Source organism: Mobula birostris, unplaced genomic scaffold (assembly GCF_030028105.1).
Source record: "Mobula birostris isolate sMobBir1 unplaced genomic scaffold, sMobBir1.hap1 scaffold_656, whole genome shotgun sequence".
Taxonomy (NCBI): Eukaryota; Metazoa; Chordata; class Chondrichthyes; order Myliobatiformes; family Myliobatidae; genus Mobula; species Mobula birostris.
This window is the reverse complement of record NW_027278375.1, coordinates 181733-201246: the sequence shown is the minus strand read 5'-3', so window position 1 is coordinate 201246 and position 19514 is coordinate 181733. Positions and strand designations below refer to the sequence as shown.

General features: G+C 48.0%; 1 protein-coding gene across 2 annotated transcripts; it reads right to left on the bottom strand.

Moving 5' to 3' along the window:
- Positions 1 to 236: 236 nt before the first annotated feature.
- Positions 237 to 17410, bottom strand: LOC140193636 (T-lymphocyte activation antigen CD80-like). 2 transcript variants are annotated; one of them, XM_072250796.1, is made up of 6 exons: positions 17304 to 17410; positions 16285 to 16417; positions 11528 to 11577; positions 10208 to 10540; positions 1671 to 1964; positions 237 to 1266 (listed from the first exon to the last, which is right to left on the bottom strand). In XM_072250796.1, exons 3-6 carry the CDS (start codon positions 11574 to 11576, stop codon positions 1133 to 1135), a joined length of 810 nt encoding a protein of 269 aa, XP_072106897.1. In that variant the 5' UTR covers position 11577; positions 16285 to 16417; positions 17304 to 17410; the 3' UTR covers positions 237 to 1132. The 2 variants fall into 2 exon arrangements, with proteins under 2 accessions (XP_072106897.1, XP_072106898.1); XM_072250797.1 differs by having other exon boundaries at positions 237 to 1263.
- Between the last annotated feature and the right edge of the window lie 2104 nt (positions 17411 to 19514).

Here is a 19514-nt window from a genome sequence, read left to right as displayed (position 1 = left end):
AGGATTAGCCCTAGGATTCAGTGTCACTGAATAAAAACCAGGTGGGTTTTTATATAGACGGGGCAGTTTGGTGGCGGATCATGATAGAAAGATAGGTGAGGAATTGATATTGACACCGTGTGAGATAATGAGGTGATCTGAGACGGCAAGGTCTGGGGTTGTAGATAGGATGAATGAAGGAAGATTTGTCTGGAATGGAAGATTTCACAATGAAATATCGACAGCTTATCACAAAAAGTAAAATTAATTTTATTGCACGTAAACATAAAGTCCAAACAAGTTATGTGATCCAGTGGGAGACAATAAATCCCCAATGATTTACAAGGTGGTTCAGGCACAAGTTTCAACAACCTACACCAACTGCAGTGAAGGTCTCTCCACTGAGGACTGGGTCCATCTGGAGCACAGCTCAGGAACCAGCCCAAGGGGCAGGCTTCTCCTTCACCTATCTCCCACCTCGCTCCATCTCCTCTGCCTAACGTAAGGAATTTGCATCAACAATGTGCTGGGCAGCCTGCCAGTGTCACCACGCTTCCAGCACCCACGTAACGTGCCCACAAATGGCTAACTCCAACATGTACATCGTCAAAGTGTGAGGAGACTGTAGTGCTTGGATGAAACCCACGCAATCATGGGGAGATCTTGGAAGCTCCTCAGGGACGGCTGTGGGATTTGAACCCCAGTCACTGGTGCTGTAAGTGTCACGCTAACCACAATGGGCATTGGTGAGGACCAGTCTGTTGAGATGATTCACTTGTGGGGGAAGGAGGTCACAGAGAAGGAGAGAGGTGTAGGGACCAGAGGGGGTCACAGAGAAGGGGAGGTGTAGGAGGTACCACAAATCCTCCCTTTACTCTGGTTTAAAGTACTCTCACCCTGCTATGGCGTACTCTCTCCATTCACATCGATTCCTGGAATCCGTAACTCCGAGACCACTCTCCCTGGGAGGAGGGTCAATCTGTGAAGGCAGGGGGGAGCGATTGGACTCAGAAGCCACCCCCACCCCCCCACCAATGTGACAGCCTCATGCAGGGCACACCTCAGTCACTGTCTGCCCCAGGGTGCCTGGGTGGTGAGGGACAGGAGAGGGGTACAGGAGACAGAAAGCTCTGGGTCCAGTTCACCATCGAGTCTAGGGGCTGATCCAGGCGAGGACGGAGATGATGATGATAACGGTGGGACTGAGCTGGCCGAAGCCCGGTTGCCCCCCAGACACTCCATGAATGGTGTCAGTCCGACCCAATGAATTCAGACGTTCGCTGGCTGCTGGAGAATTAGAGAGATATCATGTCAGACAGGTCTCTTCCCTCCCACAGCGTTCCCTCTTCAACCCACCCTGAGCAGTCCCTCATCACTCCCTCCCTTAGCACACCCTCCTCACTCCCTCCGACAGCATTCCCTCCTCACTCCCTCCCAGTGTTCCCTCCTCACCCCCTCCTACAGTGTTCCCTCCTCACCCCCTCCCACAGTGTTCCCTCTTCACCATCCCCTCCCACAGTGTTCCTTCCTCACCCCCCTCCCACAGCACTTCTCCTCACCAGCTCTCCCCACTCCAACAGTGCTCCCTCCTCACCACTCCCATTCTCTACTTCCCTCCTCAGTGCCCACCCTCTTCACTGACCCCCATATCTCCCCCGAGTTAACCCAGCCCTCCCCACACCCTCACCTACCCGTGAATTGGGCAGAGGGCAGGACCTTGCCCCTCCGGGTCCTGAGCAAACAGCAGATGGGGCCATGATCCACCGGGAGCTGCAGCTCGCTATATAACTGGTACATCCTCCAGCGGTCCTGGCTGTAGCTGGTGAGATTCTGGCCTTTGCCGAGGGCCTCCCCAGTGCTCCCTCTAACCCAGTGGAGTGTGGCGAGGGGATACCCGCTCGAGGAGGTGCAGGTCAGGTTCACCGTGTTACTGGTCCGGACACCATCAGGGGGCAGCTGCCTCACTTCTGGCTGGCTGTATTCAGCTGGGCAAACAGAAATCAACCGTAAGTGGAGGTGGCAGCAGGCACCAGCAAACAACGACTCCGTGCAAACACCTTTTCAGTTATTCTGCGTGTTCTTTTTGTATTATCCGTCTTAGTGCCCGGGTGTGGAGTTTGGATCTCAATCGAAGGAGTCACCGCTATGTACGTCCGGAGTGCTGCCTCGTAGAGATCCGACACCGGAAAAGGATCAAGAACGCAAGCTGACTTGTGGAAAACAACAATGGCCGGACGCGGAGTCATGACCAACTCCATCTCGAAGCAGCGTCCAGGTGCAGGTGTTTGAACCTGGTCAGCGGACAGACGCAATAGACCAGCATCCTGCATCTGCGCCAGGACAACGGCATTTTCACCTGTCGGGAATTGTTACGGTTGCTGTTTTTCCTGTGGGGAGGGGTCGGGGATTGTTACGGTTGCTGTTTTTCCTGTGGGGAGGGGTCGGGGATTGTTACGGTTGCTGTTTTTCCTGTGGGGAGGGGTCGGGGATTGTTACTGTTGCTGTTTGTCCTGTGCGGTGGGGGTCGGGGATTGTTCTTATTGCTGTTTTTTCCATTGGGAGGGGTCGGGGATTGTTATTGTTGTGTTCTTTTCTGTGGGGTGGGGCGGGGATTGTAATTGTTGCTGTTTTTTATGTGGGGAGGGCTCAAGGATTGTTATTGTTGCTGTTTTTTCTCTGGGGTGGGGTGTGGGGATTGTTATTATTGCTGTTTTATCTGTAGGGAGGTGTTGGGGATTGTTATTGTTGCTGTTTTTTCCATTGGGAGGGGTCGGGGATTGTTATTGTTGTGTTCTTTTCTGTGGGGTGGGGTCATGGATTGTTATTGTTGCTGTTTTTTCTGTGGGGAGGGGGTCGTAGATTGTTATTGTTGCTGTTTTCTCTGCGGGGAGGGGTCGTAGATTGTTATTGTTGCTGTTTTTTTCTGCGAGGAGGGGTCAGGGATTGTTATTGTCGTGTTTTTTCCTGTGGGGAGGGGCGGGGATTGTAATTGTTGCTGTTTTTTTCTGTGGGGAGGGGTCAGGAATTGTTATTGTTGTGTTTTTTTCTGTGGGGAGGGGTCAGGGATTGTTATTGTCGTGATTTTTTCAGTGGGGAGGGGTCGGGGATTGTTATTGTCATGTTTTTTTCTGTGGGGAGGGGTCGGGGATTGTTATTGTTGCTGTTTTTTCGTGTGGGGAGTGGTCGGTGATTGTCATTGTCATGTATTTTTCTGTGGGGAGGGGTCAGGGATTGTTATTGTCGTGTTTTTTTTCTGTGGGGAGGGGATCGGGGATTGTTATTGTTGTGTTTTTTTCTGTGGGGAGGGGTTGAGGATTGTTATTGTTGCTGTTTTTTTCTGTGAGGAGGGGTCGGGGTTGTTATTGTTGTGTTTTTTTTCAGTGGGGTGGGGGCCAGGGATTGTTTTGTTGCTGTTTTTTCTGTGGGGAGGGGATGGGGGATTGCTATTGTTGCTGTTTTTTCTGTAGGGAGGGATCAGGGATTGTTATTGTTGCTGTTTTTTCTGTGGGGAGGGGTCAGGGATTGTTATTGTTGTTTTTTTTCTGTGGGGAGGGGTCTGGGATTGTTATTATTGCTGTTTTTTTCTGTGGGGAGGTGTTGGGATTGTTATTGTTGTGTTCTTTCATGCTCCCCAATCCAGGCAACGTCCTTGTAAATCTCCTCTGCACCCTTTATATGGTTTCCACATCCTTCCTGTAGTGATGCGACTAGAACTGAACACAGTACTCCAAATGGGGTCTGACCAGGGTCCTATATAGCTCTCAGCTCCTAAACTCAGTCCCACAGTTGATGAGGACCAATGCACCATTTGCCATCTTAACCACAAAGTCAACCTGTGCAGCATCTTTGAATGTCCTATGGACTCGGATTCCTTTGATCCTCCACACTTCCAAGAATTTTACCATTAATACTATATTCTGTCACCATACTTGACCGACCAAAATGAACCACTCACACTTATCTGGGTTGAACTCCATCTGCCACTTCTCAGCCCAGTTGTCCATCCTACCAGTGTCCCACTGTAACCTCTGTCAGCCCTCCACACAATCCACAACACCCCTAACTTTTGTGTCATCAGCAAATTTACTAACCCATCCTTCCACTTCCTCATCCAGATCATTTATAAAAATCATGAAGAGTAGGGGCCCCAGAACAGATCCCTGACGCACACAAGTGGTTACCAACCTCCATGCAAAATATGACCCGTCTACAACCACTCTTTGTCTCTGTGGGCAAGTCAATTCTGGATCGACAAAGCAATATCCCCTTGGATCCCATGCCTCCTTACTTTCTCAATAAGCCTTGCATGGGGTACCTTATCAAATGCCTTGCTGAAATCCACATACACTACATCTACTGCTCTTGTGTTTAGTCACATCCTCAAAAAATTCAATCAGGCTCGTAAGGCACAACCTGCCTTTGACAAAACCATACTGACTATTCCTAATCATATTGTGCCTCTCCAAATGTTCATAAATCCTGCCCCTCAGGATCTTCTCTATCAACTTACCAACACTGAAGTAAGACTCACTGGTCTATAATTTCCTGGGCTCTCACTGTTCCCTTTCTTGAATAAGGGAACCACATCCATAACCCTCTGATCCTCTGAAACCTCTCCCATCCTCATTGATGATGCAAAGATCATCGCCAGAGGCTCAGCAATCTCCTCCCTCACTTCCCACAGTACCCTGGGTACATCCCATCCGGTCCTAGTGACTTATCCAACCTGATGCTTTCAGCACATCCTCTTCCTCATACTCAAGCTTTTCAGTCCACTGCAAGCCATCCCTACAATCGCTAAATCGCTAAGATCCTTTTCCGTAGTGAATACTGAAGCAAAGTATTCATTAAGTACCTCTGCTCTCTCCGCTGGTTCCATACACACTTTTCCACTGTCACACTTGATAGGTCCTATTCTCTCACTCCTTATCCTTTTGCTCTTCACGTACTTGTAGAACGCCTTGGGGTTTTCCTTAATCCTGTCCATCAAAGCCTTCTCATGGCCCCTTCTGGCTCTCCTGATTTCATTCTCCTAAGCTCCTTCCTGCTAGCCCGATAATCTTCTAGATCTCAATCATTACTTAGTTTTTTGAACCTTCCGTATGCTCTTCTTTTATTTTCTTCTTGACTAGATTTACAACAGCCGTTGTACACCGTGGATCCTTTACCCTACCATCCTTTCCCTGTCTCATTGGAACGTACCTATGCCACATTTCTTCCGTACGTTTCCCTGAGAACATTTGTTCCCAATTTATGCTTCCAAGTTCCTGCCTGATAACCTCATGTTTCCCCTTACTCCAATTAAACGTTTCCCTAACTTGTCTGTTCCTATCCCTCTCCAATACTGTGGTAAAGGAGATACAGTTGTGATCACTATCTCCAAAATGCTGAAAGACTGAGAGACCTGACACCTGACCAAGTTCATTTCTCAATACCAGATCAAGTACAGCCTCTCCTCTTGTAGGCTTATCTACGTATTGTGTCAAGAAACCTTCCTGAACACACCTAACAAACTCCACCCCATCCAAACCCCTCGCTCTAGGGAGATGCCAATCAATATTTGGGAAATTAAAATCTCCCACCATGACAGCCCTGTTATTATTACTCCTTTGCAGAAGGTCACCTTTGAGACGGTCGGGGATTTTTAATGTGACTGTTTCTTTCTGCGGGAGATGGTCTGGGGTTGTACTGTTGCAGTATTTTCCATGGAGGAAGGGGTCGAGTGTTGTTATTGTTAGCAGCTCAGGTTTTTCCCTTTGGACCGAAGGAGGATTACAGGCGACTTGTTAGAGGTGTCCAGGATATTAAGAGGCAAAGATCAAATGGACCAGAAACGTTTCTCCAGTGCAGAAATGGCTAATACGAGGGGGAAGATTTCAAATGCTCTTCACACAGAGTGGTGGGTGCCCTGCCGGCTGTGGTGGAAGTGATAGATACATCAGGAACATAGACACGACTCTGAGATGGACCCATGGATGGAAAAAGTGAGGGGAAGGGTTTAGATTGGTATTACTATCAGTGAAAGGTCAACATCTCTCCATGGGTCACAGAGCGCCAAGTGGGGAACAGGTTTGCCTTTCCGTCCTTGACCCCCAGGTTCTCTTTGTCCTCGAGTTGTCCTTCCCTCTGTTTCATTCACCTCCTACCTTTACTGTACGCACACTGAACCTGTTGTTCATTTCTCCCCTGTTGTAGGAGTGGCAGTGTTAAACTGGAAAGAGTGCAGAGAAGATGAAGGCCTCTGAGATGGACTTACAAGGACTAGAGAGTCCAGGTTACCAGGAGAGGTCAGTCAGGCTGGGTTTTTATTCCTTGGATTGTAGGAGAATGAGGAGCCACCATATAGAGATGTTTAAAATTACAAGGAGCAGAGAAAAGGTGGATGGACACAATTTCCCCAGGGTAGGGGAGTCCTAACCACAACCATCCCCACCACAGGGGGAGCTGGAATGATTGATCAGTTTGTCCAACATCATGGGGACACATTTGATTGTACAGTCGTAGTTGAGATGACAACAAAGAGTACGGAGGAGATTACAAAGATGCTGTGGGACTGAGTTATGGAGAGATGTTGGGCAGGTTGGGGCTTTAATGATTGGAATGTAGGAGACTGAGAGCTGTTTAAAATCATGAGTGGGTGAATGCTCAGAGTTGGGGTATCAAGAATACAGGACACAGGGGAGAGGTTAAATAGGGAACTGAGGGGCAATCTTTCCACCCAAAGGGTGATGAGTATATTTGATAAGAGTAGGTGGTTGAGACAGATGCAGTGTCATACAAGGAGCATTTTCCAGGTACATGGAGGGATAGGGACTAGATAGGTGGTCAGCAGAACTGCTTGGGCCCAAGGACCTGCTTGTGGGCAGTATGCTCTGTGACTGTACATGGAAACTCTGTTGGGACTCTCTGTAGTCCTATTTGTCAAGGACTTTCATCAGTAAGAGCCACTGTAGTGTAGATCGGGACATTCTGGTGTTTGGAGTTCCCTGTAAGGGGTCTCGGAAACTCCTCCTCATGGAATGTGTGGGTCTTCCCCAGGCGCTCCAGGCTCCCCCCACAGCCCAAACACGGAGGTAAATTGTCCCGTCATTAGTGTAGGTTTAAATCAGGGTTGTTTGGAGGTGCTGGACAGCGAGGACACAGAGGGCAGCATGGCATAGAGGGCAGCGTGGCACAGAGGACAGCGTGGGTGTACTGCTTGCTGTATCTCCCTCAGTAAGCAAGGGGAACTGAACTGCAGTGTGAAGGAGTGGTAAAGAACAAGGGGCAATGTGTGTTACTGTGTCTGGTGCTCCCGATGTGGCCTTCTATATATTGACAAGACCCGATGCAGACTGGGAGATTGTTTTGCTGAACACCTACGCTCTGTCCGCCAGAGAAAGCAGGATCTCCCAGTGGCCACACATTTTAATTCCATGTCCCATTCCATTCTGATATGTCTGTCCACGGCCTCCTCTACTGTAAAGATGAAGCCACACTCAGGTTGGAGGAACAACACCTTATATTCCGTCTGGGTAGCCTCCAACCTGATGGCATGAACATTGACTTCTCTAACTTCCGCTAATGCCCCACCTCCCCCTCGTACCCCATCCATTATTTATTTATATACACACATTCTTTCGCTCTCTCTCCTTTTTCTCTCTCTGTCCCTCTGAATATATCTCTTGCCCATCCTCTGGGTTCCCCACCGCTTTTCCTTCTTCCTGGACCTCCTGTCCCATGATCCTCTCATATCCCCTTTGCCAATCACCTGTCCAGCTCTTGGCTCCATCCCTCCCCCTCCTGTCTTCTCCTATCATTTTGGATCTCCCCCTCCCCCTCCAACTTTCAAATCCCTTACTCACTCTTCCTTCAGTTAGTCCTGACGAAGGGTCTCGGCCCGAAAAGTCGACAGTACACCTTCCCAGAGATTCTGCCTGGCCTGCGTTCACCAGCAACTTTGATGTGTGTGGCAATGTGTGGAATTCAGTTTCCGCTAATGCAGAAAAGAGCAGAGAATGAGGGGCAGTGTTCGTGGAATTCAGTTTCCACTAATTCAGGAAAGAGTAGAAAATGAGGGGCAGTGTTCGTGGAATTCAATTTCTACTAATTCAGGAAGGAGTAGAGAATGAGGGGCAGTGTTCATGGAACATTTTCTGCTAATTCAGGAAAGGGAGGGACCAGTGAGAGGTGCTGATATCCAGAGGACTGAAGGCAGATAAGAAACAAATTCCTGACAGTGCACACCATTGAGTGCTGAGAGAGTGGCCTTGGTGACAAGCAGATACATTTAGCCACTGAGTCCTAGGACCACACCACAATGAAACAGGCCATTCAGCCGGCTGTGTACCTGCTGACCTAACCCATCCCACTCCCACTCTGACCCCATCTTTCCCTCAGCCCTTCCAACGTCCATCCAGATAAAGATTAGCTTTATTTGTCGTGGTCACATCGAAACATACAGTAAAATGCATCATTTGTGTCAACAACTAAAATAGTCCAAGGATGTATAATTATCTGGATAGACAGGGTCTGATTAGGAACAGTCAACATGGATTTGTGCGTGGAAGGTCATGTTTGACAAATCTTATTGAATTTTTTGAAGAGGTTACTAGGAATGTTGAAAGTAAAGCGGTGGATGTTGTCTATATGGACTTCAGTAAGGCCTTTGACAAGGTTCCACACAGAAGGTTAGTTAGGAAGGTTCAATCGTTAGGTATTAATATGGAAGTAGTAAAATGGATTCAGCAGTGGCTGGATGGAGACGCCAGAGAGTAGTGCTGGATAACTGTGTGTCAGATTGGAGGACGGTGTGTAGTGGTGTGTCTCAGGGATCTGTACTGGGTCCAATGTGTTTGTCATATACATTAATGATCTGGGTGATGGGGATGGTAAATTGGATGAGGAAGTATGCAGATGATACTAAGATAGGTGGTGTTGTGGATAATGAAGTAGGTTTTCAAAGCCTGCAGAGAGATTTAGGCCAGTTAGAAGAGTGGACTGAAAGATGGCAGATGGAGTTTAATGCTGATAAATGTGAGGTACTACATTTTGGTAGGACTAATCAAAATAGGACATACATAGTAAATAGGGCATTGAAGAATGCAGTAGAACAGAGGGATCTAGGAATAATGGTGTATAGTTCCCTGAAGGTGGAATCTCATGTGGATTGGGTGGTGAAGAAAGCTTTTGGTATGCTGGCCTTTATAAATCAGAGCATTGAGTATAGGAGTTGGGATGTAATGTTGAAATTGTACAAGGCATTGGTAAAGCCAAATTTGGAGTATTGTGTACAGTTCTGGTCACCAAATTATAGGAAAGATGTCAATAAAATTGAGAGAGTACAGAGGAGATTTACTAGAATGTTACCTGGGTTTCATCTCCTAAGTTACAGAGAAAGGTTGAACAAGTTGGGTCATTATACTTTGGAGTGTAGAAGGTTGAGGGGGGACTTGATAGAGGTGTTTAAAATTATGAGGGGGATAGATAGAGTTGACGTGGATAGGCTTTTTCCATTGAGAATGGGGGAGATTCAAACAAGGGGACATGAGTTGAGAGTTAAAGGGCAAAAGTTTAGGGGTAACATGAGGGGGAACTTCTTTACTCAGAGAGTGGTGGCTGTGTGGAACGAGCTTCCAGCAGAAGTGGTTGAGGCAGGTTCGATGTTGTCATTTAAAGTTAAATTGGATAGATATATGGATGGGAAAGGAATGGAAGGTTACGGGTTGAGTGCATGTTGGTGGGACTAGGTGAGAGTAAGAGTTCGGCACAGACTAGAAGGGCCGAGATGGCCTGTTTCCGTGCTGTAATTGTTATATCGTTATATGTGCTGGGGGCAGCCCACAGGGATCGCCAAGCTATGGGGCCTACATAGTGTGTCCACAGCTTACTAACTCTACATCCGTACGTTTTTGGAGTACAGGGGGAAACCAAGACACACAGTCACGAGGAGAATGAACAACAGCAACAGGGAATCTAACTCCCCCAATCGGTAACCTCTGGCACTCTAAACCATCACGCTATACTTTGTTGACTTGGTGAGAGTCTCTGCCTCCCCTTTCTCCCTCTCCACCTCTCTCCCCCACTCCCCCTCAGAGAGAGTGTTCCACATCCCAATGCACTCCCCAAGGAGAAAATATGACCCCTTGAAGAGCCCAGGACTTTAGACACCTCCGCCAGGGGAAAGCCTTCCTGAAACGACATCCTGGGATGAATGAACTGATTATGACGAGGGCTCCTTCAGCCTTACCTTCAATACTGAGGTTGACCATTGTCTGAGAGATGACTCCATTGCTCTGGAGGATGCACTTGTACAGCCCTTCATCAGCCACGACGAGGTCACGGAGCAGCAGGGAGAAATTCCCTGTGGTGCTGTTGGCGAGGATCTCAGAGCGGTTGGCATAAGCAGGCTCAACAAGCTGCAAGCATGGCTCTGAAGGGAGGCAGCGAGCATTCACCACTTTCTCCCTGGTGCTCGGGGGCTCACTCTTCTGCCAGTACACCCGCCCGTATGTGGCTGTGCCTTGGCAGGGCAGGGTAACCTCTCTTCCGAACGTCCCTGTGACTTGTTGCGGTGCATTTTCTGGGGAGGGAGCAGGCAAAGAGACAATCAGTTCAATTCTGGGCCTCGCTTCACCCCACCCACCAATCAGGATAGGATATCATTCTCGGGCCAATTCAGCAAAGAGACTGTCCGAGGTTCGGATCAATCAGGAACAGAACATTTGTATGAAACCATCCAAAGTTTGGACAGATCGGTGCAGAGTGTTCCTTATGTGTCAATCCAAACATTGGACTAATCAGGAGAGTAGCATAATGTGTCAATCCAAACATTGGACCAATCAGGAGAGTATCATAATGGGTCAATCCAAACATTGGACCAATCAGAAGAGTAGCATAATGTGTCAATCCAAACATTGGACCAATCAGAAGAGTATAATAATGGGTCAATCCAAACATTGGACCAATCAGGAGAGTATCATAATGGGTCAATCCAGGGGAAGAGAGGAGGAGATGGGGGAGGGAGAGGAGAGGGGAGAGGGAGAAGCGGGAAGGAAGAGAGGGAGAAAAGGAGAGGGAGAAAGGAAGAAAGAGAGAGGGGAGAGGGGCAGAGGGGAAAAGGAGAGGGGAGACGGTGGGGGAGAGAGGGGTGGGGGATGGAGACAATGGAGGGAGAGGGGAAAGGGGGAGAGGAGGGAAAGGGAGGAGAGAGGGTGAACCAAAGAGGTGGAGGGGAAGTAAGAGAAGAGGAAGGACAGAGGGTAAGAGAGAGGAGAGGGAAAAAGTTACCACCTCCTCAAATTACCTCCTTCCTTTTCCGATTTCACCCATGCTGCAGAGATCCCATTGGATCTGCTCCCTGGTGTCCCAGACCAGAACAACTCCCTGGTGGGGTAGAGGAAGTGTTTACCCCACCCCACTATTTTCACTCCCCTCTCCCCATCATCCTCCCTCTGAGTACCTTTGACCCTCGTGATTAACTCTGCTCCCCCCACGACCATTCCTTGGGGGGCGGTGGTGTCTGGGATAATTCATCTCTCCACCCCACAGGACCAGAAGCAACACCCACCTGCAGCAGTGACGATGGTCAGACACATGGTCAGAATCAATACCGGCATCCTGAGGGAACAGGATATCAGTTAACAGCAGCCAGGTTCATGCAATCCCCCACCCAGACATCCTCCTCTCACCATCCCTCCCTCATCCCCTCTTCTCCTCTCCCCTGGTGCTGGTGTTTTGGAGAAGAAGGAAGGATCTCATTGAAATATACTCAATATTGAAAGACCTAGATAGAGTGGACGTCCAGCGGAACACCCATTTCGAAAAAAGATGAGAAGGAATTCTTTAGTCAGAGGATGGTGAATCTGTGGAATTCATTGCCACAGATGGATGTGGAGGCAGGTCATTGGGTATATTTACATCAGAGATTGGTTGGTGAGAAGGTTAAGGGATGTGGGAGAAGTGGAGAATGGGGTTGAAGAAAACAGCTGTGTTTGAATGTTTATTCATTTCCAAAGATGCTGCCTGAGCTGCTGAGTTCCTCCAACACCTTGAGTGTGTTACTCCAGATTTCCACAATCTGCTGAATCTCTTGTCTTTATACTGTGAAACCCTTTCACGTCTAAGACCATCAAGATCAGAGAAAGGATTTGTAAATATACCTAAATATTGAAAAGAGACATATATTGAGCTAGCATGCCTAAGACATTTGCACAGTACCGTGTTTGTCAACGTGAAGCAAAGAGCGAGTTTGTAAATCTGGCAGGAGAAAAGGATGTTGGGAATGCTGAGGGTGGAGCGCTGTGGGAGGGGTGTGGGACAGGTGGCAGAGATGGAGTGCCAGGGACGGAATAGTGGTGCGGATGCAGACACTCCGAGCCTGGAGACGCCAGGCAAGTCATTTGATTCCAACAGATGGTTTATTGATCATTACAGAATATCTCTCTGGTGCCTCCTGGTCTTTCCCCTCTCCCTTCCCCTTTTTCCAACCATGATTCCCCTCTCCCTGTCCCCTTCCCACTCGCAGTCCACAAAAGAGACCCTGATCAGAATCAGGTTTATCATCACTCACTTGTGTCATGAAATTTGTTTTTTTGTGGCAGCAGAACAGTAACATTACTACTGTACTGTGCCAAAGTCTTAGGCAGCCAGACTCGATGTGTATGTCCCTAAGACTTTTGGGTAGTACTATGTATGTTTATAGAATGACTGTTTATGAAAGGGATAAAAGTTTAATTTGTAAATATCTATTTTCACCTGGCCAATTGTCTGCTCCACTCATCAGTCTGAAGCCAAGATAAATTGGTTTATTAGTCACATGTTGAAGTTTGGATAAGTACATGGATTGAAGGGTTATGGTGGGCTTTGGTCCAGGTGTAAGTCCATGGAACTACACAGGATAGCATTTCTAGATGGGCCAAAGGGCCTGTTTCTGTACTGTAGACCTCTATGACTCTGTACCGGGGTTGTAGAAGGGAAAACAATAGCAGAACGCTGAAGAAAGTGTTACAGTTACAGAGAGAGTGCAGATCAGGCGGTCAGTAAGATGCAAGTCCATAATGGATTATATTGTGAGCACAGGAGTACACTTCATCCTGCCGGATGAATCATCTCATAACAGAAGGGTGGCAGCTGCCCCTGGGCCCAGTGCTACATTTTCAGGCTTCTGCATCTTCCGCCCAGTGGGAGGGAGAGAAGAGAGACTGTCTGGGTGGGTGGGGGCCTTTGATTACACTGACTGCTTTACTGAAGCAGTGGGAAGTGTAGAGAGTCCAGGGAGAGGGGGCTGGTTTCCGTGACGTGATGAGCTGTGCCCACAACTCTCACCAATTTATTGTGGTCACGGGCAGAGCAGTTTTCATCCCAAGACGTGATGCATTCAGATAGGATGCTCTTTGTGGTGAATCTGTGAACATGAGTGAGGGTTTAACAGGAACATACCAAATTTCTATAGCCTCTGAAGAAGTTTGACCAGCTTCAAGTTCCTGGGTGCCAACATCTCAGTGAATCTATCCTGGGCCCAGCATATAAATGCAAAGAGAGCATCTCTGTATGTTTTTCGAGGTTTGGTTTGTCATCAAAGACCCTGAAAATTATCTACAGATGTAGAGTGGAGAGCATTCTGACTGGTGGTATCATGGCCTGGTGTGGAAACTCCAAAACACAGGATCACAAGAGACTACAGAGACTGGTGGGGCTAGCCAGTTCCATCCTGGAATCATCTCTCCCCACTACTCAGGACATCTATCTACAAGAGGTGGTTCTCAGGAAGCTGGCATCCACCATCGAGGCTATGCCTACTGCTCAGTGCTCCCATCGGGCAGGAGGTATAGGGGCCTCACCTCAAGGTTCAACAATTTCTTTCACACTGCCATCTGATTCTTCAACTAACCTGAAAAATCTCAAACACTGTAACACTCGAACTCTATTACTCTCAACTTCCACTGATGCTGTTATGTTTATTTTTGTGTATTCTGTGGTATCAATTGCGTATAATTTATGTCAGCATAAGTTCATACTCACTGGCCACTTCATTAGCTACATGCCATCCGCTTCAAAGTTCAATGTGTTGTGTGCTTAGAGATGCTCTTCTGCACACTAGTGTTGTAACATCCAGTTATTTGAGTTACTAACTGTCACCTTCCTGTCAACTTGATCCAGTCTGGTCATTCTCCTCTGACCTCCCTCATTGGCAAGGCATTTCACCCACAGGACGACTTTTGTAAAAACTTTTTGCACCATTCTCTGTAAACTCTAGAGACTGTAGTGTGTGAAATCATCAATTTCTGAAATACTCAAACCATTCCATCTGGCACCAACAATCATTCCACAGTCAAAGTCACTTAGATCACATTTTCCCCATTCTGATTCTCTGTCTGAACAACAACTGAATGTCTTGACCACGTCTGCATGTTTTTTAAGCATTGAGATTGGCTGATTAGCTATTTTCATTAACGAGGTATAATGGCCATTGAGTGTAAGTATGGAATGATCTAACTGGATGGCACACACACTAAATTGTTACAGATGTGCCACAGAAAACATCTCATCCAAATACATAACCCCTCTGTCCATGAACGTAAGAAACTGCAGAGACAAAGACAAGAGATTCTGCAGATGCTGGAAACCCAGAGCAACGCACTCAAAATGCCGCAGGCCAAGCAGCATCCATGTAGAGGAATGAACAGTTGATGTTTTGGGCCGAGATCCTTCATCAGGACCAGAACTCTCCCCACCCACCTAACTTCCCCCTCACCTGGTCTCATTTATCAACTGCCGGCAGGTCTCCCTAGGGGGAAGGGGGTACATTCGGACCCAGGCTGTGCCATTATGCCAGCCCGGATCTTTACTTTATACTTTATTGTCGCCAAACAATTGGTACTAGGACGTACTATCATCACAGCGATATTTGATTCTGCGCTTCACACTCCCTGGATTACAAATATTAAATATTAAAGTTATTAAAAATAGTTAATGTAAGGGGGTTTCGATTTTTATGTTTCTGCGGAGGCTAATTAAAATGGCGTCTTTGTTATGTTAATCTGGGGAATGCGGCTTTGTTGTGTTAAACACTGAGAAAGTTTGCGCTAACAGTTTGTTTTTGCTTTAGAGTCAGATAAGAGGGTACTATTAACCAATTGGGATAGTTGTTATGGTTTTGGTGTATTTGAAGATACTGTATGCGCGGGGTTTTGGGGGCAGAAGGCGGGAGAGCGAGACAGAGGATGGACCAGGTGCTGTGAGTCCGCTAACGGGGTCGGACCCCAAGCGGGACGTTTGGCGAGGAGATGGAGACGGATTCGTGTGGAGCGTCTGGTCGACCACCGTTGTTGGTCCCAGGCGGCCGGTCGAGGGGGTCCGAGGGGGTCACAGGGTGAAGAAGAAGGTCCTTGAGCTCCAACGGTTTTTGTGCATGAAGAGATTGAACTTTGATAAGTGTGGCGCCTTTTATTTTCCTTTTATATTTTATTCTCTTTTAATTATATAGTTCCAGTAATATCTATAAACTGTAAATCATTTAATTGCATCTGCTGTAATGTCTGTTATTTGGGCGGGGTGGGGTACCTCACACAGCATCCACACAAACGAATTACCCAGTTTGGCGGGGCCAGGCTGTTTCCCTAGACGACAGCGAGCCGAGCGACCCTGAGGGTGGCCGGGGGGGGGGGGCTACATTAAAATTAGTAAATATTAAAATTTTAAATTATAAATCATAAATAGAAAATAGAAAAATGGGAAGTAAGGTAATGCAAAAAAACCGAGAGGCAGGTCTGGATACTTGGAGGGTACGGTCCAGATCCAGGTCAGGATCCGTTCAGCAGTCTTATCACAGTTGGAAAGAAGCTGTTCCTAAATCTGGCCGTACAAGTCTTCAAGCTCCTGAGCCCTCTCCCGGAGGGAAGAGGGACGAAAAGTGTGTTGGCTGGGTGGGTCCGAGGAGTTGAAATGACTTTGAAATACAACAATGCACAGGAAAAGGAGGTCGTGCTCCAGGGCTCCTCGACTGATAAACTACGGGGTCTGGTACATCCTAACAAGGGGAGATACGGAGGAGGTTGAAATTCCTCGGTCTTGGGAGATCGGGAGATCGCCTGCTCTTCGGGACCATTGGAACTGAAGGACGGGCAGACCCAAGAAAACTCCGCACCATCCTAGGGACAGATCAACCCGCTGGATCGGGTTCCCATCCGTCCATCTCCCAACACCCCCCACAGTGGCCGCAATGTGACCCCTCTACAGGACGCGCTGTGGTGACTTCCGTAGCTCTCCGAAGCATCAGCGAAAGCGGCGGTTCGATAGGGGAGGGGACGGTTAAGCTTCTCTCACCTTCTCCAGCGGAGCGGACAGAAGCGCTGGGTTCGTCTCGCTGAGAATGTGGATCGAATCACTGAGTGAAACTTCCACGAAAATTCAGAAACTTTCTCCTCTCTCCAACCCTTCCTCCGAATTTGAGCAAATCCTGCATGCAACCACAAGAGAGAGAAATAAACCTCAGTACCTCAGCAAATCTGGTAAAACTGCGGTGAAATCCCGTGAACAAAACTTTGATCAAACTTCCGCAAAAGAAGGGATTAAACCGGTCACTTAACAATATTTCCAGACTGACGATAGACAGACGCCAGAGCGGTTTTCAGAACAAGACCGGACCTAATTTATTTTCTCCTCTCTCTCTCTCTCTCTCTCTCTCTCTCTCTCTCTCTCTCTCTCTCTCTCTCTCTCTCTCTGTCTCTCTCTCTCTCTTTCTCTCTCTCTCTCTATTCTCTCTCTCTCTATTCTCTCTATCTCTCTCAGACGCCCTCTCTTTCTCTCCCTCTCTCCTCCCCTCTCCCTTTCTCTCTCTCTCTCTCTCTCACTCTATCCCCCTCTCTCTCTCAATCTCTCACTCACTCTCTTGGCCTCTCTCTCCCCCTTACTCTCTCTCACTCTCTCTCCCTCTCTCTCCCTTTCCTCCTCCTCTCTCTCTCACTCACTCTAACTCTCTCTTTCGCCCTCTCTCTCCCTCTCTCTCTTTCTCTCTCTCTCTCACACACACACACGATCTCTGTCTCTCTCCCTCCCCCTGTCTCTCTTTCTCCCTCTTTCCCTTGCTCTCTCTTACTCTCTCTCTCTCTCTCTCTCTCTCTCTCTCACACACACACACACACACACACACACACACACACACACACACACTCAGTCACTCCCCCCACCCCCACCTCCCTCTTTCCCTCCCTCGGCGGGCAACGGCCCCAAAGTTCGCATCCAGCGAGCAGGAGCGCTTCCGCATCGGTCAAAGACCGGCCTGAAACCTGCAGCGTGAAGGGAGGTACTTTCAGTCGGTCGAACTGTCCCAGAGGGGCACTTACCTTTCAAACCTGGAGAACAGGGAGTCAGAGGGAGGGCGAGTCACGCCGAGACATCGGGCAATGGAAGAGATCGTCCGATATATTAACTTTAAAGCACGGAGACTCCGCCCACGAGATTGCAAAATACGCAGAGACATTCCTATTACTGTACTCACGAACAGGAGTGCGAGCTGTCTGCGCAGGATTGCAGTTTGCTTTTTGTTTAACGTACACTTCCTTGAATAGTTTTCACACCATTCGGTAGGTGAACTCCCGCAAGAAACGAGTCTTTGGACAAAAGCGATGGAAACTCGTGCGGTCCTTGAGCCGCACTCACAAGGCTAATCACTGAAGATAAGCAACGCTGTGAGCACTTGACATTTGTGTTGACCCAGCACAGCTCATGACGGAATCGAGCCTCCCCTCCGTGGGCTCTGTCTACTCTTGTCCCTCTGGGTAAAGCTGCCGACATCATCAAAGACCTCATTCACCCATCTACATTCTCTCTTCTCCCCTCTCATCGGGCAGCAGATACAAAATCCTGAAAGCACGTCCCACCATGCTGAAGGGCAGCTTCTACCTGCTGTTATAGGTCTGTAGACGGATCGCCAGGACCATAAACACACACAATGCTGGAGGAACTCAGCAGAACAGGCAGCATCGTTTCGGCCCAGACCCTTTGGCAGGACCCAGTACAATGACCTGACTGCGTCAGTGCGCTGTCGGCGTTTGTCCGTGTACTACCTCAATGTACTGATGCGATGAACTATCTATCGGTATGGTATGCAAACCAAAGTTTTCCACTGAACCGCAGAATACAGAGTCACAGAGCACTAGAAACAGGTCCTTTGGCCCATCTACTCCATGTCTGGTTCCATCGACCCACATTGCATTATAGCCTTCCATGTCATGTACTTATCCAGAGCTGCATGTGACAATTATAAACCAATTTTCCTTGGCTTCAGTTGGGTGTGTGGAATCCCAGACATACAGTGTGGCTTTTGCTGTTTTGTGGCAGCCGTACAGAGCAAGGCGTAAAATTTCTATCAACTGCAATATCAATAAACAGTACAAGAAAGAGAGCACAGCCTCAAAGTTGAGGGGTGAACTTTTAGAACAGAATCCTTCCAGCCAGGGTGGAATGCTCGGCCACAGACTGCGGTGGAGGCCAAGTCCATGCGTATGTTTAACGCATTTCCTGATCGGTCAGGGCATCAAAGGATATGGCGAAAAGGCAGGTGGATGGGGTTGAGTGGGATCCAGAATCAGCCATGATGGAATGGCGGAGCAGACTGGATGGCCTAATTCTGCTCCTGTGTCTTATAGTTTTATGATCTTAAAAACAGAGCAAAATAGTGAGGTGGAGTTCATAGGTCACAGACAGTTCAGAAATCTCACGGCAGAGGAGAAGAAGCTGCTGTTGAATCACTGACTGCAGGTCCTCACTGATGATAGTAATGAAACGAGGTCATGTCCCAGATGGTCAAAGGCCAGTGATGGAAGCTGCCTTCTTGAGTCATCTGCTTTTGAAGATGGTGGGGAGGTTTGTGCTTGTGATGGAGCTGCCTGACTTTACAACCCTTCGAGTATCTGCTAAAGCTTTTTAAGGCATGGATCAGACCGCAGTTTGAGTACTGTACCCGATTTCAAAGAAGGGGTGTGCTGGAATTGGAGAGGTGCTCCAGAGAATTCCAGAGAAGGCTCATGAAACTGATCACATATGAGATCATATGAAGAGCATTTGATGGCTCTGAGCCTGAACTTGCTGGAGTTCAGAAGAATGAGAGAGGATCTCATTAAAACTATAGTATATTCAAAGGCCTAGATAGAGTGGACATGGAGAGGATGTTTCCTTTAGTGGGAGAATCCAGGACCAAAGGGCACAGCCTCAGAATAAAAGGACTTTCCTTTAGAACAGAGATGAGGAGAAATTTATTTAGCCAGATGGTGGTGAATGTGTGGAATTTATTGCACAGACAGCAGTGGAGGCTAAGTTAATGTGTATATTTATTTATTTGCTAATCGTGAGATATAGCACATTTAAGCCATGCTACCCAGCAACTCCCAACAACCCTGATTTCACCACAAACTAATCACAAGTCAACTTACAATGACCAATTCATCTGCCCAGTGCGTCCTTGGACTGCGGAGGCAATGGAAGCACCTAGGGAAATCACACACGTTCCACAGGGAGGACAAACAGGGACTCCCTGGGATTGAGCTCTGAACTCT

Excerpts from the sequence above, each read along its gene's own strand:
- LOC140193636 (XM_072250796.1), bottom strand. The coding sequence starts at position 11,576 with ATGCCGGTATTGATTCTGACCATGTGTCTGACCATCGTCACTGCTGCA. Across the intron at positions 10,541-11,527 it reads GACCATCGTCACTGCTGCAG|AAAATGCACCGCAACAAGTC; the intron begins GTGGGTGTTGCT and ends CTCCCTCCCCAG. Across the intron at positions 1,965-10,207 it reads GGTCAACCTCAGTATTGAAG|CTGAATACAGCCAGCCAGAA; the intron begins GTAAGGCTGAAG and ends CTGTTTGCCCAG.